At 37.4% G+C, this 23468-nt stretch overlaps 2 protein-coding genes across 7 annotated transcripts in view; one reads left to right on the top strand and one right to left on the bottom strand.

Moving 5' to 3' along the window:
* The window catches only part of TTC17 (tetratricopeptide repeat domain 17), a 116418-nt gene that overhangs the window by 28287 nt on the left and 64663 nt on the right, over window positions 1-23468 (top strand). For 4 of the 6 annotated variants that reach the window (XM_044919473.1, XM_021685384.2, XM_044919474.1 and 1 more), the window contains 10 exons: window positions 4745-4854; window positions 5671-5815; window positions 6264-6403; window positions 8403-8563; window positions 10190-10302; window positions 12514-12660; window positions 14559-14674; window positions 14831-14996; window positions 16230-16307; window positions 16444-16668. In XM_044919473.1, coding sequence (XP_044775408.1) covers window positions 4745-4854; window positions 5671-5815; window positions 6264-6403; window positions 8403-8563; window positions 10190-10302; window positions 12514-12660; window positions 14559-14674; window positions 14831-14996; window positions 16230-16307; window positions 16444-16668 — 1401 coding nt within the window. The remainder of the gene's footprint in view (window positions 1-4744; window positions 4855-5670; window positions 5816-6263; window positions 6404-8402; window positions 8564-10189; window positions 10303-12513; window positions 12661-14558; window positions 14675-14830; window positions 14997-16229; window positions 16308-16443; window positions 16669-23468) is intronic. The other 2 variants (XM_044919475.1, XM_044919476.1) reach the window with 2 other exon arrangements.
* LOC110576280 (ubiquitin-40S ribosomal protein S27a-like) lies at window positions 7674-8233 on the bottom strand. Its single transcript, XM_044919478.1, has one exon. The coding sequence runs from the start codon at window positions 8193-8195 to the stop codon at window positions 7725-7727; it is 471 nt and encodes a 156-aa protein (XP_044775413.1). The 5' UTR covers window positions 8196-8233; the 3' UTR covers window positions 7674-7724.

Below are 23468 nucleotides of genomic sequence, written 5' to 3'. Positions count from 1 at the left end.
AAAATAAAAAAATAAACTAATTCATGAAAAAGCAAATTATAAGCCAAGATAAGCAGCAGGGCTTATAGGCTAGATATTATATATTTTGAATGTGAAAGAAAATTTAACATTAGTGTCTTTGAAATATCTACCCAATACATAGATCGTCACTGTTCTCTGGACAAGAAAAGAATCACCACCAACAATAAAGTCTTCTTAAAATTTTCTTTTAAGGTACCATCTACTTTTAAAAACATGAAATAGGGAATTGTGTAATAGGACCCAAGAAATTAAATGTATCATTCCGCATAACATGTGGGAATTTAGAAAACAGTTTTGTTTTTTGGTTTTTTTAACTCTTCCTTGTGCCTGAGTTGTATCATAAAATGCAGGCTAGTTTCTTTTCTTTTCTAAGATACTTATTTACTTATTTATTTATTTGAAAGAGCATGAGAGAGCAAGTACACGAGAGCGGGGGGAGGGGCAGAGGAAGAGGGAGAGAGAGAAAATCTCAAGCAGGCTCCGTGGAGCCTGACGCAGGGCTCAGTCACACGACCCCGAGATCACAACCTGAGCCAAAACCAAGAGCAGAAGGCTTAACCAACTGAGCCACCCAGGCACCCCAAAATGGAGGCTAGTTTTTAAGCAGTATTATAATGGTACTAAGTAAAATGTGAAAGGGCAACATTTTTTTTTTTTTTTTTTTTTAAAGATTTTATTTATTTATTTGAGACAGAGAGAATGAGATACAGAGAGCATGAGAGGGAGGAGGGTCAGAGGGAGAAGCAGACTCCCCGCCGAGCAGGGAGCCCGATGCGGGACTCGATCCAGGGACTCCAGGATCATGACCTGAGCCGAAGGCAGTCGCTTAACCAACTGAGCCACCCAGGCGCCCGAAAGGGCAACATTTATATAGAGTTTATTCAAATGTGAAAGGGCAACATGAGTTTATTCAAATATGTCATATATATACGTGTGTGTGTGTATGTATATATATATATATATATGATTTTGTAGTTAAGTTACTGTCTTCATCTTGTTTTTCTGAAGGTAATGTAAAACATTGCAGCCCCAGAACTTGAGGAGTAATAAAAACTACCTAGGAAAACTGGCCTAGGATTTAAAATATCCTTCAAAGGATGGTTAGTTGAAAGTAGATCATAGTGGTAAGTTCTCTATAGAAAATTAAAATAGAGGGTAATTGTGTGGCTACTTTAGATTGAACAGTTGGGATCATCCTCTCTGGAAAGATGAAATTTAAGCCAATATCTGAATGAGAAGAAGGAACCAACTGTCTGAGATCAAGGAAGAGCATTCTAAGCCAAGGCAAAGGCTCTGAAGCCTTAATGAGCTCAGTAGTATAGTAGTCTGCTCAGGCTGCCATCATAAAATACCACAGACTGGGTGGCTGAAACAACAGAAACTTCTTTCTTGTAATTGTGGCGGTTGGGGAGTCCAGGATAAGGTGCTGGCTGATTCAGTTCCTGCTGAGGACTTTCTTCCTGCTTTGCAGATGACCACCTTCTCACTGGGTCCTCTCATGTCCCCTTCTCTGTATGTGTGGGGGGAGAGATCTGGTATGTCTTCCTCTTCTTATGAGGGAACTGGCCCTATTGGATTAGGGCCCTACTCTTAGGACCTCATTTAACCTTTATCACCTCTTCCCAGGCCCTGTCTTCACATATAGTCACACTGGGTTAGGGCTTCCACATAGAAATGGGGGCGGAGGGGGTGGCAGGGAGAGACACAAAGATTCAATCTGTAACAGGTGAAGGTCAGTAAGGTTGGAGCCTGGTGAGCAAAGGAGAGGATGATAGGGAATTCAGCCAGAGAAGTAGACCAGGGCCATAATAAGTAGGCCTCTGAAAGCTAGGGTGAGGACTCTGTGCTGCGACCTGAGTGCTAGGAAGCTAGAGCAGAGGAATGACATAATTTAGTTAATATTTTTTAAAATATACTCTTAAACTTAGATGGAGAAATGACTGAAGGGACCCAAACTGAAAACAGAGAGATCAGTTCTAAGGCTATGGGCAGTAGTTCAGGAGAGAGATGACATAGTTTGGACTAGAATGGTTAGTATTGGAAATGGAGGGACTTAAACTATTTCAGGAAACGTTTAGAAGTTTAGAAGCTGATGAGTTAGATGTAGGGTATGAGGGGAAAGAGGAATTGAGGATAATTCCTGAAGTTTTGGCATGAGCAACTTGAAGAAGGAGCAGGGTTGGGGTGGAGGAAAAGAAGATAGAGTCTGTTTTGGTCACATTAAATTTGAAATACCTAAATGAGACTTGAGCTCCAGGAGGGGTCAGAGCTGGATATATAGATAGAGGATAATTAAGTAGGGAGTGTTGGTAGCCATGGGACTAGATGAGGTCATCTGGAGGAGAGTGAAGTTTGAGACGAGGCTACTCTGAATCCTTGATCCTCCCACAATTAGCTGTCAAGCAAAGGGGGAGAGGCCAGCAGAAGAGATCCGAAAGGATATCCAGAAGAATGTGGTCTCCTAAGAGCCAAGGAAAAAAAGTGTTCAAGAAAAGAAGAAAGTATTGATAGTGACATTCAAACATTTATAGATTTGTGGGGGAAATTTTATGAGAAATCTAACAGAAAAAGTTCTTTAAAGATATATTTTTCCCTTACTTCCAATATACTATGATGTACAGAGTATTCTACTTAATCACGGTGTTTTCACTTGTTCATGTAGAATTTGTAATAGATTTTTTGGTCCCAACTCACAACGTAAAGTCTGAATATAAGAGATAAAAATCAAAGCATTTGTTGATTTGGAAAAAAAACTTTCTCAAAGGACTGTCAAAACAGACTGAAACCCAAGTCGTCAGTCAGTTCTGAAAGAACGTGACACATATCACTTACACAAGTGTTATACCCTCATTTGCATCACTTGCAAATCCTATACATTCCTTGAAAAGAATACTTAAGGCTGATTAATGCAGAATTATACTTAGTTTTAATCTTAAAAATAACTATTTTTGAAGAAAACAATTTGTCCTCGTGGAAAAAATTCAGACTATATTAAAAAATCTATAAAAGAGGAAGTAAAAAAACACTCAGATAATTACTGTCTTACAATGTAGTCTTTTGTATTTTTATTTTTACACATCTTTATAGTTAAAACTTAGTTATTCTGAAGATAATTTTTTTTTTTTTAAGAGAGAGAAGAACCAGCAAGAACATGGGGACAGTGGTGGGCAGGGAGAGGGGATTGAGAGCTTCTTTAAGCAGGCTCTGAACTCTGAGCCTGATGCAGGGCTTGATCTCATTTCCCTGAGATCATGACCTCAGCCGAAATCAAGAGTTGGGTCGCTTAACCCACTGAGCCACCCAGGCACCCCCTAAGATAAAATTTTAATGGAATTTTGAGCGTCAAAGGGTAATGATATTTTAAGGCTTTTTACACAAATCTTGTCAAACTGTCCCCCAGAAATGCTGTATTCACCTAACATTTCTACAGTTAATATCTGAAGTTAATATACAGTGTAGCCAACAGTGAGTGTTGGTATTCTTTTTAATCTTTGCGAATTTGTAAAAGGAAAATTTGTATCTTTTTTTATTTATATTCTTTGTTAAGTTTTACATTATTTTCCTGCTAATTGGCCATTGTTTTGTACTTTTGAATTGTCTGTTCATGTTTTTGGCCCATATTCTCTTGTATTTTGTCTTGTATTCTTGTCTTTCTTTTTAGAGCTCTTTATGTATTAAAGATAATAAACAATGGGTGTCATATATATTTTTCCCAGTTTATCTTAAACTTTATGACTTTTTTTTTTTTTTTTTACTTTATATGATTTTTTTTGCCATGCTGAATTTGAAATCTCTCTGCATGGGCTTAAACTATTTACATTGAGTTTTTGTCATGGTCCAGTTCAGTGTTTTGACCTCTATGTGGTTGAAATTTAGTATATGTTACAAAATGAAAAAATCCAGGCCACAGAAGGAGCAAACCTATTTGAATTTCTAAGTAATAGACTTATTACTCTGTACTAAAGACAGTTTTTAGCAGTGAAGGTTTGTATTGTGAACACAGATGAAAGAAGAACAAATAAAAATTCATCATTTCCAAAAGGATAAACCTGTCTTTTGCTTATGTATGTACCTTCATTCAGATATTTAAATAAATAGGAGGGCGCCTGGGTGGCTCAGTTGGTTAAGCAACTGCCTTCGGCTCAGGTCATGATCCTGGAGTCCTGGGATCGAGTTCCGCATCGGGCTCCCTGCTCAGCGTGGGGTCTGCTTCTCCCTCTGACCCTCTTCCCTCTCGTGCTCTCTGTCTCTCATTCTCTCTCTCTCAAATAAATAAATAAAATCTTTAAAAAAAAAAAAAAAATAAATAAATAAATAGGAAACTATTAATTTCAGGAATTTCATGTTAGAACAACTGGCATTTCTAAGTAGGTTAGGTCCTAACTTCTAAAGTCCTGAAATAGGAGCCAACAGGTTTGGGCCACTTGGTGGGCTTTTCAGCTTGATTTCCGCACTCTTGGAACAAGAGCTTGGAGTTGAATGGTCTCTCTGTGGAGATGACACCTGAAGCCACTTAACTTGCCCAACTGATGATCAGGCGGCTCTTTTGACAGGTGTAGTTTATTGGTACTTTGTCCCCTGCTTATTCATTGGTGTAATGTCTTACTCTTCAGCTTAAATTTCAGAAGAGACTGAACAGTGAAGGTGCTCATTTTGAACATTCTAAGTCGAAGAAAGTGTGTTGAGTTGTGTTTGATTGTCATCTTATTTGTTTAATCTCTAGAATTCTTCCTCATGGGTACTGTATAACATGGCTTCATTTTATTGGAGAATAAAGAATGAGCCGTATCAAGTAGTGGAATGTGCCATGCGAGCACTTCACTTCTCTTCCAGGTAAGATTTCTCCCTTTCTGGACTTCCTGATTCTCCACATATCTCAGGACTGGTAAAGAAGCAGTATGTAAGCGGTGCCTGGGTGGCTCAGTCGTTAAGCAGCTGCCTTCAGCTCAGGTGATGATCCCAGGGTCCTGGGATCGAGCCCTGCATCAGGCTCCCTGCTCAGCGGGAAGCCTCCTTCTCCCTCTCCCACTCCCCCTGCTTGTATTCCCTCTCTCACTTCTCTCTCTCTCTCTGTCGAATAAATAAATTAAAAATATATATATATTTAAAAAAAAGCAGCAGTATGTAAGAAAACAGTATGGAGAAGCATTGTGTTGTACTTACACTCTCCTCTACCCCTGTTGAAAGAATTTAGTCCCATCACAAAAATATGACAGAAGTCAAAGAGTTCACAGTTGTTAATAGCACAAAATTCTTGATTTCTATTAAGGAAAAAATATATGATGTAGACACCCTCTGATTCATTTGAAACTTGAATATACGGACCTTGCCTGGAGGAATTAGCATAAATTAAATTTTTCTCAAAGCAAATAATGAGCCCTAAATACATTTTAAAATCATAAAATGTCTGCCCGACCTTATTTCTGTGGCAAAATTTGTAGCTGTCAGATTGAATAAGCACCATCAGTTACATAAAAATGTAACAGTATGATTTTCTTAAATTATTTTCTCCATCTATCAGTACACTCAAAGTTATTTTCCTAAGTTCAATAACTTCGAATGTAATTTTCCCTTATCAAGTAGTTATATGGAATCATGGAGCACACACTTCTCTCCTAACACCTAATTGCTCCTCTCCTTCTCTTTTAGGCACAATAAAGACATTGCCCTGGTCAACTTGGCAAATGTTCTGCACAGAGCGCACTTCTCTGCAGATGCTGCTGTTGTGGTCCATGCAGCTCTGGATGACAGTGACTTCTTCACCAGCTATTACACTTTGGGAAATATATATGCAGTAAATACAACTTTATTTTCATGAGCAAACCAGTTGCTATTTTCTTTTTTAAAAAATTTATTTTCAACTAAAAAATAACTTTTTCCCCTTCCTCTTTTGGTCTGAACAAGGAAAAGGGAATGGAAATTAAGAAGTTGGGGGAAAATAAGTCAACATAATAATGTATCCTAATAGTCCTAGCCTCTTGACAAAAAAGAAAAATTAATAGGAATCATAAATTCCTGCAGAGTATGCCTCTGGAGATAGCAACACTTTCTAGTTAAGAGGTCTTACAGCATATCTTATGTTATGGATTTGGTCACTGATCAAAAATAATGTTCACTATAGAGTGAGATAGAAGTGTGATCTCATAAGTCATTAGGGGGTTTGGACAGATCCACCCACACTGTGGCTAACGTTTTTCCTCCTCTGTGTGTGTATATGTGTGTGTTTGTTTTTGTCTCTTCAGATGCTGGGGGAGTATAACCACTCAGTGCTCTGTTATGACCATGCTTTGCAGGCCAAACCTGGGTTTGAGCAAGCTATAAAGAGGAAGCATGCTGTCCTTTGTCAGCAAAAACTCGAGCAGAAATTGGAAGCCCAACATAGGTAATTGGGTGAGAAAATTTCACTGAAGCCCTAGCACTGTAGAACCTTAGGTTAGACCTGTGTAGGGTAATGCCAGTGTTCATTTGTTCTTTAGAATTAAAAACACCTCTTCACGACTGCTAGTCCTATCCCTTTTCTCCAGATCCAGGGGGGTTAGCACAACTCAGGGGTTGTGTAGAGGAATCTTTAACAGTATGAATTCCAGGAACTAGAGAATGTTTGCAGTAAATTCTGTCATTTAGGTCTTTATACTTTTGACCATCGATTACTTTTATGAAGTCAGATGGAGTGGGGGTGCTGTCAGATAATTAGTAATTCGGTTACGTTTTAATTTCCACAGAATACATTGTCAGTAAAATCACTTGCATGTGCTGTATTTGATCTTTCTCCCCTTTAGCTGCTAGGGTTGGCTAATGTTACGTTAGTTAAGTGACATTGAGAAACATTATTTGGCCCATATTTTAATCAGATTTCTGTAAATTGTACAGTGATGAAGTTCTGTTGTACTTGGTCCTGGCAATGTACTTAATAAAAATGTATTTGATTCCATAAGTAGCAGGGCCTGTTAGGAAACATCATGTAACTCAAAGTGAATTGTTCTTCTTATGGAATTAGCCTCAATGTTTTGAGGCAACTTTGATTATTAGAGAATTAAGTGGAGATTTGGAACTCATTAAACTATTACATTTCCTTATTTTCCAATCAATTTAAAGCATAATGTGGTGAAAAGGGAGGAATGACCACTTACTTGTTTATACCTGGCTTCTGCAGAACTTGTCCTGGCTGAGCAAATTGGTTCTCTTATACACAATCTGTACAGCTCCTAAATCTCCATGTGTTACAATGTAATAGGTAGAAAGGATTTTGTGATTAAATATAATCAGGCAGCTGATTTATTGATACCAGGTAGTAGAGAATATTTCTTTCTAAGCCAGGTTTCTGTGATTTTTTCCAAAATCCACAAACCCAAGGAGCTAGAGTTCAAGAGCAAGGTACTGTTGGCCCTTTCTCTTAACCTTGTCGTTACGTAGAATCAAAAGAAGATGAGAAGGTGGCTTTGAATGTCCGTGGAACTAACACAGACTTTATGGAGGGAAATAGTTGTTGAATATGTCAAGATTTATACTATGTTGCTATGTATCTTTTAGGTACCTGAACAGTCCAACACACCATTTACTGTCAAGATAGTCATATGTAAGGGAAGAATTTTGGGTCCTCTTTTTGCCTCTAAGTTTTAATAGAACAGTAGATTTATTTTGCCCCATTATTTCTTTTTTTTTTTTTTGTTAGTTCCTGTCTTTTATTATTAACCCGTATACAATTACCTGTCTTCTGGTTTGTTGAAGCAATAAGTCAGACAACATTTGCCACAATAATGTCTGTCGAAGTGGCTAGCCATGAAAACTCCAGCACCACACTCATCTGAAGGCCACTCCCGACGAAGGCGACTGATTTTGCCATTCTCATCCACCTTATAGTATTTCAGGACGGCCAGTTTAACCTTCTTTCTCTTATGCTTATTCTTCTTGGGAGTGGTATACGACTTCTTCTTCCTTTTCTTAGCACCACCACGAAGTCTCCACACAAGATGAAGAGTAGACTCCTTTTGAATGTTGTAGTCAGACAAAGTGCGTCCATCTTCCAGTTGCTTGCCAGCAAAGATCAGTCTCTGCTGATCAGGAGGAATTCCTTCCTTATCCTGAATCTTGGCCTTTACATTTTCTATTGTATCCGAGGGATCAACCTCGAGGGTGATGGTCTTCCCCGTAAGGGTTTTCACGAAAATCTGCATCTTGGCGGCAGTTCCACCGCAGATGGCGGATCGGAAAGGAAAGCCTTGCCCCATTATTTCTAAACTTGTGGTACAGTGGTTGTATGTTAAAAGAAAAAAAAAAACTAGCAATTATTGCTGAGGACCAGAAAAATCTATGCAGTAAGTGGGTTTAAAAATTCAGTTTTAAAGCTCTGTAACTTTTTCCTGGTGTTAAAAAATGTTAAGATCCCTCCAGCGAACACTGAATGAGTTGAAAGAATATCAAAAACAGCATGACCACTACCTGAGACAGCAGGAGATCCTAGAAAAACATAAGCTGATTCAGGAGGAGCAAATCTTAAGAAATATCATCCATGAGACACAGATGGCAAAAGAGGCACAGTTAGGTGAGTATTGATTCCAAATAATTAAAGACAGGTTAGGAAGTTCATTTCTAGCATGTTCTACTTTCATAACTTTTGTGTAGCCCTAATGCAGTATAAAGTTGTGCTTATGACTTCCCTCAGTCTTAAAATCAAGTCATCATAGCGGGTATACCAGCAGGCCTGGGGAGCTGGTTTGGTCTCTCTAGGTTTCTTTAAATTCACATTTTAAAGTAAAAATTAAATCTTTTGATCCTAGAAGTCTTTTTTTTTTTTTAAAGATTTTATTTATTTATTTAATTGACAGAGAGAGAGACACACAGCAAGAGATGGAACACAAGCAGGGGAAGTGGGAGAGGGAGAAGCAGGCTTCCTGCCAAGCAGGGAACCCGATGCAGGGCTCGATCCCAGGACCCTGGGATCATGCCCTGAGCCAAAGGCAATCGCTTAACCAACTGAGCCACCCAGGCGCCCCAGATCCTAGAAGTCTTAACAACAGTTGTTCGGCCCACTTTGATTTAGTATGCATGCCAGTCTCTTGTAGACCTTGTCAAAATGCAGATTGTGATCAGTAGGCCTGAGGTAGAACCTGAGATTCTGTATTTCCAACAAGTTCCTATTTAATGTCTGTTGCTGCTGGTCTGAAAACACAATGTGAGTAACATGGCCTCATACCAAGTAAACACAGGCCAGACACACCCTTGAAACAAAGCATCCACACTGTCAAGCCAACATTGGCAATAAGGCTGTCTTACTTTTCTTCCTCCCTTAAAAACAAATATTTTATTTTAGAAGTAAGATTTTAGGCTAGAATTTTTCTCAAGCAAGAATTCTTAACCTGGGTCAATGGATTAGTTTCAGGTGGTTCTGAAATCCTCCCCAAAATTACATGCAGTAATATGTATGTGCACAATTTTTTTTCTGGGAAGAAGGCATATAGTTTTTATTAAAATCTCTTAGAGTCCATGATCCAGAAATAGAACCACTGTCTAAGGGCACTTGGGTTGACAGGATATCAGTGACTTGGTTATATCCAGAATGTTTCATTTCTGATAAAACCCTAAGGGAGTAGATCTAACAGCTGACACCAAAGAATAAATTAATAGAATCCCTTATATTATATACTTCTCCTTTGATAAATATATTGATCTGGAAGCCCTCTTAAGTCTTTGAACCTTAGCTGTGACCATTTAAAGTCCATTTTACAATCCACCTAATACGTTTTCTTTGCTGTTTTGAATATAAAGAATATGTTCAGTTCTTGGGGTTATTTACTGCTTGCTCTACAGTTAGAGCAACTACAGTACAACCAGGGCTCTTATATATAATTTTGAAACAGAATTATGAAGTATATAAAACAGATTGTCTCCAGAGAAATGGCAGAAGTCTCTAAAAACAATTGTAATCAGTAGATTTTACTGTATAGAATGTAATTACCAGAAGATATTTTGGTGATTTAGTGGAGCCCCTTTGTTTTTTATAGGTGGAGAAACTGAGGCTTCTTTAGAATGATTTAATTTAGCTAACCACTAATGAGTGTTTCCCTCTATAGTACCCCCTGTGTAGTACTCTGCCAGGCTCTGAAACTAAATGAAATCATGTTGGCATTGCGATCTTTCTCAACAATTGCAATTTCCTTTCTTATTCCAGGAAATCATCAGATATGCCGTCTAGTCAACCAGCAGCATAGTTTACATTGCCAGTGGGACCAACCTGTGCGCTACCATCGTGGAGATATTTTTGAAAATGTGGACTATGTTCAGGTCTTTTTCTTGGTCTCTTCTAGTTTTTATAACTTTGTATATCTAAGAGTAAAATTGTTTTCCCCCCTTCGATTCCTTGTATATTTTATCCCCAAATTCGTGACTAATTTAAGGTTTTGAGTATGTTTATGAAGTCAGATTTCGTAGACTATCTATGTAAATATTTCGTAGATAGTCAGATTTCTCAGTTACTTCATGCATTATATTTCCAGTTCCCCCAAGTACTAGCTGTATATGTCTTTTTCTTTTCTCCTTTACCATGAGAGCTATATTGGGCTGTTACTAGTATTTAACTCAAAGCCTTCATCTCCTTTTTAACTTATTAGAGTAAGAGCAGTAATTTAAAATTTGGGAAAGAGTAGCCATGCTTTTTCCTGAAGTCATCAGTCCGGTTATGTTGCTTCAACTAAAAACATTAACAAAATGATCATTATCAACAGAAATTTTTTTTTTTTTTTAAAGATTTTATTTATATGACAGAGAGAGACAGCGAGAACAGGAACACAAGCAGGGGGAGTGGGAGAGGGAGAAGCAGGCTTCCCGCTGAGCAGGGAGCCCGATGTGGGACTCGATCCCAGGACCCTGGGATCATGACCTGAGCCGAAGGCAGACGCTTAATGACTGAGCCACCCAGGCGCCCTGTCAACAGAAAATTTTTATTAAGCACTATTGCTACATGCATGGATGTTTTCTCTCTCTTTCTGTCTCTGTGTATATCCATACATATACATGCAGTCATACACACGCATACAATCCTAGGCTAACTAGTTGGGAAGAAATAATACATATTTATAATGATACCAGAGAGCATCTAATTGGGCTGATACAGATAGTAAGCACAACCAGAGTTCCAAGTATCATGCAAAAGGATGTTGGAAATAAAGTAAAATTTATCATATCCTATTGAAACCTATCATGTCTTTAATTATAGATACAGGAATTTCCAGAGATAAGCAGTTAAGATAATTAATAGATCAGAACAGCTTCTATAGGAGGACAAACCATGAAAAATTAGTACTCTTTAATCCGAAAAAACCCAGACCTCATTGAGAAAAAGAAGCAAAAATTAAGAGGCCGTTTAGGGAAGAAGTAGTAATAGGGACCAAAAGCTTCCCACGATTTTTGTCACCTAGTTTCTAGCAATATCCCATGTTTAGTTTTCAAACACAGTCAAGGGAGATCAGATTTAACATCTGAGATTATAGCTCCCTTTTTTTTTTTTAAGATTTTATTTATTTATTTGAGAAAGAGAGCACGAGCAGGGGGAGCAGCAGAGGGAGAGGGAGAAGCAGGCTGAGCAGGGAGCCTGATGTGGGGCTCAATCCCAGGACCCTGGGATCATGACCTGAGCCAAAGGCAGATGTTTAACCGACTGAGCCACCCAGTCATCCCTATAGCTCCCTGTCTTAAATCCAAGCATTAGTTTAAGGGGGAAAAAAGGGAATAATATTTACAAATGTTAGAGATGGAAACCAAGGTAACTTGGATATCATGATGGTCTCAAGACCATTTGGAAGACTCCCCTGTAAAAGTGTAGCTTCAGTGTTGAATATCCATAAGTTGCCTCTCTGTTACATAGTGAAAGAATCCATTCTTTTATACTCCCTCCCATCCTGGTCCCATTCTCTTATCCAACAAGGTTTTAGAAATACACAGGAATTGGGGTATCCCCTAAGAATATCAAACATTGATTTACCTTGGTTTGGAGGAAGTCTGTATTTATATTTGGAGTTGATTGTATAATAGTTATGATGCCTAAGTCATAGCTATATTAAACTCCTGAGAGCCCTTTTTTCAAGTTCCCTTGCTTCTACCACAGCACATTAATTCTATAGAGTAGCAATCATTTTAGTCTAGATAGGGGAGGGCAATAATGAGCCAAACCTCTTAGAGAATCAGCTCACCTTTAAACCTAAAAGAGACTAAATCACAGAAAGGAAGTAGAGGGACAGTAAAGAAAGGAAGAATCCATGCCATTTTTCTTGTACTCCAATGGCATAGTTGATTGAAAGTTGCTAACTATGCATTTTCTGAGAGAATAGTATTGGGGCCTAGTTCTGAAAATGTAAAGATCTGATCGCTTTATTACTGACCTACTTTCAGATTTCCTACTGGGTTTCAGTATTCACTGATGTTTTGGGTTGGATTAAATCTTAGTCACAACTTCTTTTCTGCTTCCCATTTGATTCAACTTTTCTTTTCATTTTCTAGTTTGGTGAGGATTCATCAACCTCCAGTATGATGTCTGTGAATTTTGATGTTCAGGCAAATCAGAGTGATATCAGTGATTTGGTCAAGTCTTCTCCCGTAGCCCATTCCATTCTCTGGATCTGGGGCAGGGATTCTGATGCATATAGGGTAAGTTAATAGAGGATGATGCAGTTTTTTCAGACAAGATTTCTGAAAGCATTGGCCCTCATGTTCATTGAATAATATGGTCCCTGTGACTGTTCAGCTTAGGTTCAGCAAACACTTAGTCAACTTATATTAAACAGAAGGCATTCTGCTAGGTCATAGATTAGCAAGACACAGGGTCTGCCTTGAGGTCTTCTGCCCAATCAAGTGGGGCATATAGACACTCTGATTTTAGTTTAAAACTTTGAGCTCTGAGTATAATTACCAACCCTAGAAAATTTCTAAACTTGACCTAAGTATATGCTTGTATATACAGTTGACCTTTGAACAACATGGGGGCTAGCCCCCATGCAGTCAGAAATCTGCATATAACTTTTGATTCCCCCAAAACTTAACTACTAATAGCCTACTATTGACCGAAGCCTTACTGAGAACATAAACAGTATATTAACACGTATTTTTTATGTTGTAGGTATTATGTACTGTATTCTTACAATAAAGTAAGCTAGAGAAAAGAAAATGTTAAGAAAGTCATGAGGAAGAAAAAATACATTTATAGTACTGCACTGTATTTATTAAAAAAATCCACGTGTAAGTGGACCTGCATAGTTCAAAACTGTGCTCTTCAAGAGCCAGCTATATTCCACTTTTTAATCAGCTTTCTTTTATTGAGCTCCCATTTGTGCATCAGGCTGGTACTATGAATATAGTACACAAGCTCTTTGCTGGAGCTTACATTCTGTCAGATGATACAGATAATAAGTTAATAAATATGTATTTCTTTTTTTGAAGATTTTATTTATTTGAGAGAGAGAGAGCGAGCTCAAGCAAGGGGAGCGGCAGAGGGAGAGGGAGAAGAAGCAGGCTCCCTGCTGAGCAGGGAGCCCGATGCGGGGCTTGATCCCAGGACCCTGGGACCATGACCTGAGCCGAAGGCAGACGTTCAACCCACTGAACCACCCAGGCGCCCCAATAAATATGTACTTCTGAGCTAGCTAAGAAATAATTGTATGTTAGCCCATGGGGATACCAAGGTATGAGGACAGATACTGTGTGTTTTTTATTCAATATTAAATTTTTAGAATTTAATCGAGTTTTTGTTCAATCAGAATTAATATAGCCACTTAGATTTAATTCTATGTAAAATAAATTCCCCAAAGTTTGATAGCTTCACGATTTAAGTTTAGTAAGCCTCTGATGTGTGTTATTTATATTTAGGAAAATGAACATTTTACAAATCAAAACAATTGTTAAACTTTGGCATTGGCAAAGAAAAGGTCTTCGTTCAGGGAAAAGTAGTTTTCTGTGCCAGTTTTATAAACATATATGCTTTCAGGACAAATCGTAAACTTTACTTCAGATTGGCTTAAAAGAAAATATGCTTCATATTACACAAAGTCCAGAGATCAGAGCAAGCTTTGGGTTTGGTTGATTCAATGGGCCAATGATATCATCAGTGACCCATTTCTTTCCTTTTCTTCAATTTGCCATCCACGGTATTGGTTTCATCCTAAAGCTTGTCTTCCTCATGGTCATGAGGTGACAGCCAGTAGCAGCAACTTGGAGCAACATGTTCTTTGTTCCTATGTGGCATAAGAGACTAAGACTGGCTTTTCTTTCCCAGAATCCCCAAGCAAGCCTCTCCTTGTATCTCATTAGGCTCAGCTGACTTAGGCCTGCCCAGCCCTGAACCAGTCTATGGTAAAGCAGGTAGAATTACTGACTTAGACTAATAGTCTTCAGTAGAAGGAATATTATAGAGTCTACCACAGTATCTACAATTATTTTAAAATACTAAATTGTTCAGTTATCCTAGTATATTTATGTTCTTTTAAAAGTTTATTTAACATGTTGAAATATTGAATCCAAGAGAATTTATGAGAACTTTTTCTCTTTATTAGGACAAACAGCATATTCTTTGGCCTAAAAGAGCAGATTGTGCAGAAAGCTATCCTAGAGTCCCTCTTGGCGGGGAATTGCCAACGTATTTTCTGCCTCCAGAAAACAAAGGACTCAGGCAAGTGCTGATGGATTTGGCAAAGCACTTGATTCTGCATGATTGTCATCTGGCAGTTCTTTGAGAGCACCAGCCTTGGACTTGAAAGGTTAAGTCTTTATCTTGAAATCACCCAAACTTTGAAAATATGAATCTTGTTCCTTTTTCTTGTGCCAGGATCCACGAACTCAACAGTGATGATTATTCTTCAGAAGAAGAGGCCCAAACCCCTGACTGTTCCATAACTGACTTCAGAAAAAGCCAGACTCTGTCCTACTTAGTCAAAGAATTAGAGGTCCGCATGGATCTGAAAGCCAAAATGCCAGATGACCATGCACGAAAAGTAAGGCTCACTTAGGCTGGTGTTTATTGCCGTCCATTCTGGGTGACTTCACAAGCCTCTTAGGTGGAACAAAAATTTGATAGAAGGCAGTTATTGAACTTAAAGTTTTTAAAACTGAGAATAGAGGTCAAGAATTGGTGGAATCATTAAGAAGACACTCATGCTATTGAAGGATTGCCAGAAAAGTGTGCTGTTCACACAGACCACATAAGCACTCTCTCTAATAAGAGTGCCCCAGGGAAGAGCAACACAGAACTCTGTTTACTTGCAGAGTTCATCTACTGGAGGCCATTCTAACCACTTCAATTTAGCTTTGCATCCTCCAGGCCTCCAGGAGTTTGTATAAATTGAAAGCTTGAAGATTCTCTTCCTGGCCTTATCAACCCTGCTTTGGCCTTATATATAAAGTCCTTGGAAGTTTGTATGAATTTGATAACTACTTTACAGATATTATAGATAAGTTCTGTTATGCTTTGTTCTTTAATTCCTACTAGTTATGTATAACTAGGAATGTTTTATTACTGACTAGAAATTTAGTTCTACATTAGATTCCATTAGAATGGTATCTACATTCTATATTACATACTGTTGTACATTAGATACCATTCCATAGATACAATTGAAAAAATTACTTTTTTGCAGAGAAAGCAGACCATCACAACAACCTTTTTTAAAATTTAATTTTAAAACTATGAACAGTTACTACTTACAGTCAACAAACATTTACTGAGGGGAAAAACACTATGTGCCAGGCACTGTTTGGAATGCTAGGAAAGATAAATAGACCATGATCCCTACCTTAGAGTTGCTCACAGTTATAAACATGTTGCAAGAACATAGCGTAATTGAGGATCCAGTGTTTTTCCAGCTAGGAAAGATAGAAGATTTTTGTTGCATCAGGTATTACGTGCTGTTGTCTTTTGAATAATTTCTCATTTGATTTTAGATACTTAGGTTGACTTTAATGGGGTATGGTATATCACCTTAATAGTATATGTGATATACATCTTTTAACATGTTTTAGTTAGAGGAAACTAGGGCATTCATGTAAGCAGGTCAACCTGTTGGTATATTGATGACCTCATGTTTTATATATATAGATATATGATTATAAGTATCTATTCAAATTAACTGTTCCTGAGGAGCTCAAGTAAAGACTGCTATCTATAGAATTCTTTCAAATGTCTTCCCTGTTATTTTCAATTGAGTCAGTCTTCCTTTTGATATTTTCAGATTTTGCTTTCCCGTATTAATAACTATACTATCCCAGAAGAAGAAATTGGGTCATTCTTATTTCACGCTATTAATAAGGTAAGTCACTTGCTTTAGACATCTGAAATTTAAATGCTTAGTAATTGTAATTAAAAGTTAAAATGCATGCATTAAAAATCCTTGTTAGAACTAGTACTGTATTCTTGTATTAACTGAGGTATTTTGGGTTTTTCAGCCAAATGCCCCCGTCTGGCTGATACTCAATGAAGCTGGACTCTACTGGAGAGCAGTAGGAAACAGCACTTTTGCTATTGCTTGTCTTCAGAGGGCTTTGAATTTGGCTCCACTTCAATACCAGGACATTCCTCTTGTGAACTTAGCCAACCTTTTGATTCACTATGGTCTCCATCTTGATGCCACTAAGCTGCTGCTTCAAGCTTTGGCCATCAATAGCTCTGAGGTGAGGTTTTATGTTTCTTTGTAGCTCCATGTACTATGTGGGGGTAACTCAAATCCAGGGTACAATTTGTATTTTTCTGGGGAAGACATAAAAAAACCTCATATTTTTATGAGTAGAGTTTGCATACTTTGAGATGGTATAAAACAGATTTTGTTTTATCTTATTTTTGATGTCTTTATTTTTTTATATTGATTTGTCTTACTTTGTGCAAATGTAGAATCATGCTAATGACATTTTTCTGTATCTTCTTGTTTTTACTCCCAGATTCTCTTAGATATATTTAATTTCTATTTTTTAATTTTAATTCCACTGTAGTTAAATACAGTGTTATATTAGTCTCCGGTGTACAATATAGTGATTCAACTCTTCCATACATCACCTGGTGCTCATCACAACAAGTGCCCTTCTTAATCCCCATCACCTCTTTCACCCATCCCTCTGCCCACCTCTCTTCTGGTAACCATCAGTTTGTTCTCAATAGCTAAGAGTCTGTTTCTTGGTTTGTCTCGCTCTCTTTTTTTCCTTTGCTTGTTTCCGCTATTCAAGGTCTTTGGTAGTTCCATATTCATCTTAGGATTTTTTGTTCTAGTTCTGCAAAAAAATGCTGTTGGTATTTTGATAGGGATTGTATTCAGTGTATAGATCACTTTGGGTAGTATAGACATTTTAACAATATTTTTTCTTCCAATTCATGAATATGGAATGTCTTTCCATTTGTTTGTGTTCTCTTCAATTTCTTTCATCAGTGTTTTACAGTTTTCAGAGTATAGGTGTTTCACCTCTTTACTTAGGTTTATTCTTAGGTATCTTATTATTTTTGGTACAGTTGTAAATGGGATTGTTTTTTCAATTTCTCTTCCTGCTGTTTCATTATTAGTATATACAAATACAACAGATTTCTGCACATTGATTTTGTATCCTATGATTTTACTGAATTCACTTAACAGTTTTAATAATTTTTTGTGGAGTCTTTAGGCTTTTCTATATATGGCATCACATCATCTGCAAATAGTAAAAGTTTTACTTCTTCCTTACTGATTTGCATTCCATTTATTTCTTTTTGTTGTCTGGTTGCTGAGGCTAGGACTTCCAGTACTATGTTGAATAAAAGTGGTGAGGGTGGACATCCTTGTCTCATTCCTGAGGTTAGGGGAAAAAAACTCAGGTTTTCCCCATTGAGGGTGATGTTTCCGGTGGGTTTTTCATATATGCCCTTTATTATGTTGAGGTTTGTTTCCTCTAGACCTACTTTGTTGAAGCCTTTTATCATGAATGGATATTGTACTTTGTCAAATGCTTTTTCAGTGTGTATTGAAGTGATCATATGGTTTTTATCCTTTCTCTTACTGATGTCATGTATCACATTGATTGATTTGCGAATATTGAACCACCCTTGTATCCCAGGAGTAAAAGACGTTTGATTGTGTTGAATGATTTTTGTTAATGTATTGTTGGATTCAGTTTGCTAGTATTTTGTTGAGGATATTTGCATCTATGCTCATCAGAAATATTGGCCTGTAGTTCTCTTGTTTTGTGTCATTTCTTTATTTTAAATGAGTGAAATTTATAATTATGTAGTTAATTTATTTTTAGGAACTTATGTTTAAGTAAGAGTGACATAGCTGTTAAAAATACACGGCCACTTTTTTATGTCAGTCTGAAACATCTTGTTCTTTCTTTATCTACTCATCACTGTATGCCTGCTGCTTAATATTATACTGTTTTACAGCTTTAATTTATAGGTATCTGTATACCAACCAAGCCAGAACACAGTTTAAAGGTTTCATTGATAAGAATAGATAGATGGGTTAATATTCGTGCCCTGAACCTCTCACATGCAGCCCATGGAGTTAATCACTGCTGTGTAGTTAATTACTCTAGTTCATAGTTTCTAAGATACAACTTCTTTTTTAATATTTTAACATCTCTGAAATAACGATGCATGTTACAATTGATGACATCTTAGGTTTGATGAAATACAGTTTAATAAATATACAATTAGGGCGCCTGGGTGGCTCAGTTGGTTAAGCGACTGCCTTCGGCTCAGGTCATGATCCTGGAGTCCTGGGATCAAGTCCCACATCGGGCTCCCTGCCCAGCAGGGAGTCTGCTTCTCCCCCTGACCCTCCCCACTCTCATGCTCTCTCTATCTCATTCTCTCTCAAATAAATAAATAAAATCTTTAAAAAAAATAATAATAAATAAATAAATATACAATTAAATTGCTCTTATACCCGGGGCGCCTGGGTGGCTCAGTCGTTAAGCGTCTGCCTTCAACTCATGTCATGATCCCAGGGTCCTGGGATCGAGCCCCACATCAGGCTCTCTGCTCAGTGGGAGCCTGCTTCTCTCTCTCCCTGCTGCTCCCCCGCCTGTACTCTCTCTCTGTCAAATAAATAAATAAAATCTTAAAAAAAAAAAATTGCTCTTAATACCTAGTGTTTAAATGTTCCTAAGTTTTATATCCAAAAATTTTTTTATTTTACTTATTTTTTTTAAAGATTTTATTTATTTATTTGAGAAAGAGCACAAGCGGGGGAGGGGCAGAGGCAGAGGGAGAAGCAGGCTCCCCACCAAACGGGGAGCCCAACGCAGGGCTCAATCACAGGACCCTGAGATCATGACCTGAGCTGAAGTCAGACACCCAATGGACTGAGCCACCCAGGCGCCTCTCCAAAAAAACTTGTAAAAGAAGTGTGCATGAGTGGTTTAGGTTTATTTGTGATATCTCAGAACTAATTTTTTAAGCATGAGAAGAAAATATTGCTGTTAAGAGTTTCCCTTGAAATACACAAATTCACAGGTAGATTTTAAGCCAACGTTTATAATTGCTATAGTGTACAACAGGCCTGGTGCCAAAGTATATCAAATATTTATCAAATGTTTGCTATGGGCCAGGTGCAGGTACAGTGGGAACAGATGCTATATATGGGATGTGATGATTGGGCCCCCAAAGGGAAGGCTCTGGATGTTTAGGTTGCTGATAGTGCTTACCTTCTATCACTGATGGTTTTCTGCATAAGGCTTTTTCTGCATTCCAGGTAATTTTCTTAGGAAAGATTGCTAGCAGTGGAATTACTAAGCAAATGAGTATTTTGATGGCTTTGATACAAAATGCCAAACATCTACCAAAAGATTTGGGCCAATATATATTGCCATCATCAAGATTGGAAAGTATTCATTTCATCTGTAGCTTCACCAGAATTGGGCCATTGAACTAACTGCTAACTTTTGTTGTTGTTTACTAGACCCAGGCACCATACTGATCACTTTACATGTGATAGCTCACTTAATCCTCACAACAACTCTGTGAGGTAAGATTTACCCATTTCATAGATAAAGATACGGGCAAAGGGATTTACCAAAAGTGTCAGAGCGTGGATTTATTTGAACTCCGGGAGATTGGCCACAGAGCTCACACCCCCTTTGGCCATGTCACACTGGCTCTGACTTAACATTTGTAAAACAAATTTACTTTAAAAAATTTCACTCCTGTGTTATAAATTTCTTTATCCTTTAATTGTATTTTTATTTTCTTATTTAATTTCTTCTAAAGATTTGTTTTGTTTTGTTTTTTAAGTAATCTCTACACTGAATGCAGGGCTTGAACCTACAATCCCGAGATCAAGAGCCACATGCTCCACAGTATGAGCCAGCCAGGCATCCCTTTAATTGTATTTTTAAAGTAAAACTTTGTGTATGCATTTTGCTCATTTTGTTAGAATTTAGGGTTTTTTTATTTTATACAAACTCTTTATACAAAATCTTTAACTGCATCATACATTAAAAAATATTTTCTCTTTTTATCTTATCTTTTAAAAATACCCTTCAATTTGCCCATCTATTCTCTTTTGATTTTTATTGTTAGATTTAAGGTATCCTCACAAGAAGTTTGAAAACAATTAGTTCTACTTTGGTTTTGCTGTCTATTACTTGTCTTTACATAGTTGACTCAAATATACTAAAATATTTTCCTATGTTGTCTTCTAGATGATTTGTAGTTTTAGGTTTTACATGTAGGTTTGTGATCCATTTCAAGTTAAATTTTTTTTGTAATGTTGAGTGGGGATCAAAGTTCATTCATCAAAGTTCATATCACATAGACATCCAGTTGTTCCAGCACCACATCTTGAGAACCCTGTGTTTCCCTCTTGAATCACCTGTCACCTTTGCTCTGAACTACAGACTCCTTTATCCAGCAGCTTACTTGACCATCTCCATGTGGATGTCTAAAACATACTTTAAAGGGCAAAACTAAGCTCCTTTACATTGTTCCAGTCTTTTCTTCTCTGTCTTTCCCATTTCAGGAAACTGTAAAGCTAGTAGCTCAGGACAAAAACTTGGAGACATCCTTCATACCTTTTTTCCTCTTTCAGGGTAAAGTCAGTCTATTAACTAACCTTGCTGGTATTTTCCAAATACACCCAGGATTGTACTGTTTATCATCATCTCCACTGCTGTCTGATCCAGTACACCATTATCTTTTATCTGAATTATTTCATTAGCCTCCTGCCTAACTTCTTTGCTTTTGGCCTTTGTCCCCTCAGTAAGATCCTTATAAAAAGTCAGATGTTGTCATTTGTCTGTTCAAATTTCCTCAATGGTTCTCCATAGTGTAGAAGGTCCTACATGACCTTGTTACTTTTCTGACCTCATCCCCATGAAATCATTCCTTTGCTCATTCTGTTCTAGCCTCACTTACCTCTGCAGTTCCTTGAACATACTGGGCATGCTCCCACCTCAGCCCCTTTGCACCTTCTATTCTCTCTGTTTGGAATACTTCACTCCACCAAGATTCTTGATATCTTACTTCATCTCCCTTAAAAATCCTTTAAAATACTGACTACTCAGTAAGCTCAGTAAGTCTTTCCCTTCCTACACTATTTAAAATGGCACTCCGTTACCCACTCTGTTCTAGTTAACGTCTCTTCCCTGCTATACTCTTCTCCATCACGTTCTTCTCATACTTGGGTGATACCCCCATGGTTTTGTGACGCTTGACTAAAAATCTACAAAGGCAGGGACTTACCTTTCTTATTTTCTGCTGTGTCCCCGGTATCTAAAACATTGGTAAACACTCAGTAGTTATTTTCTGGATGAACTGATGAAAATTCATTTTTTTTCCAAAATAATTAGTTTATCTCAATATAAGATATTTGTACAACCATCATTCTGGTCATAGGACTAAACATTTTGTTTCCTTATGTAAAAATATAAAGACACTTTGAAATCTAAATATGGGATTTAATTTTGCATCTGGGTATAAACCACTAAGTAAAATTTTAAATGTAATCTGAGAGCTACTTAGATTATGCCTCTGTAATCTGGAATATTTTATATACCTTGGCTTGGTTATAGTGAGATATTATGGATGACCTAACAGCCTGAATCAAAAGCAAGTAGTTGGAAGAAAAAAAAAAAAAAAAGCTAGTAGTTGGATAAATTATAGGTATTGCTTTTCATAGGGATATATTGTACAGTTTGAAAATAAAACATTCTTAGATCCTTTAAAATACTTTTAATGATAAAATAAGTGTAAAATAAATGGTTTGTACACAAGCAAATACAAATTGCCAAGCATAGGTGTATTTCAACTAAAATGACCTAAACTGAATACTTGGGGCTGCTTATAAAAACAGTCTCAACCAACAGTTGGAAAATAGGATACAAAAACTATTTATAGGGCGCCTGGGTGGCTCAATTGGTTAAGCGACTGCCTTCGGCTCAGGTCATGATCCTGGAGTCCCGGGATCGAGTCCCGCATCAGGCTCCCTGCTCGGCAGGGAGTCTGCTTCTCCCTCTGACCCTCCCCCCTCTCATGTGCTCTCTGTCTCTCATTCTCTCTCTCAAATAAATAAATAAAATCTTAAAAAAAAAAAACTATTTATAATAGCATAAAAAATCAGATATCTAGAAATAAATTTAAAGGAAGATATATAAGGTTTCTCTACTGCATTGCAAAATATTGCTAAGACAAAGAAGACCCAAATAAGTGGAGAGACATTATATTCACAGATTGGAAGGTTCGGTATTGTTAAGATGTAAGTTCCCAGGTGGGGGGGGATGGGTTAGCCCGTTGATGGGTATTAAGAAGGGCACATATTGTATGGAGCACTGGGTGTTACACGAAAACAATGAATCGTGGATCACTACATCAAAAACTAATGATGGATGGTGACTAACATAACATAATAAAATTAAATTAAATTAAAAAAAGAAAGATGTAAGTTCTCTCCAGAATTGATTTATAGATTTAATCCTGAACTCCCCGCTATTGCATGTATATGTATGTGTAAATGGATAAGTCAATTCTAAAATCTACACAGAAATGGATCTGGAATAGCCAGAAAATTTGCGGGTGAGGGGGAGAAAAAAACAGTTGGGAGGCTTATATTACTAGATTTCAAGACTTGCTGTAATTATGTCAGTATGGTATTGGCACAAGGATACTCAAACATACCGACAGAACACAATAGAAAAATTAGAAATCGGCCCTGTATATTTAGTCACTTGAGTTATGACAAAGGCACACCAGTAGTTCAGGGGGGTGGGGACACCTATTAGTTTTTCAGTAAGTAGTGCTAGAATACTTGGATATCCCTGTGGAAAAAGAAATGAACCTTCACTCCTCCCGAATTTCATACACAGTTGAGGTGGATCATGTACCAAAATGTGAAACATGGAACAATAAAGCTTGTTGAAAAAATAAGAGAAGGTCTTCGTGATGTTATAGTAGGCAAAGATTTAAAAAAGCACTGACTATAAAATACATATTTGTATAAATATATAAATATTTTTAT

The sequence above is a fragment of the Neomonachus schauinslandi genome, chromosome 11 (assembly GCF_002201575.2).
Source record: "Neomonachus schauinslandi chromosome 11, ASM220157v2, whole genome shotgun sequence".
In the NCBI taxonomy this organism is placed as follows: Eukaryota; Metazoa; Chordata; class Mammalia; order Carnivora; family Phocidae; genus Neomonachus; species Neomonachus schauinslandi.
The sequence above is the reverse complement of the archived record's forward strand: the minus strand, read 5'-3'. Positions and strand labels throughout refer to the sequence as shown.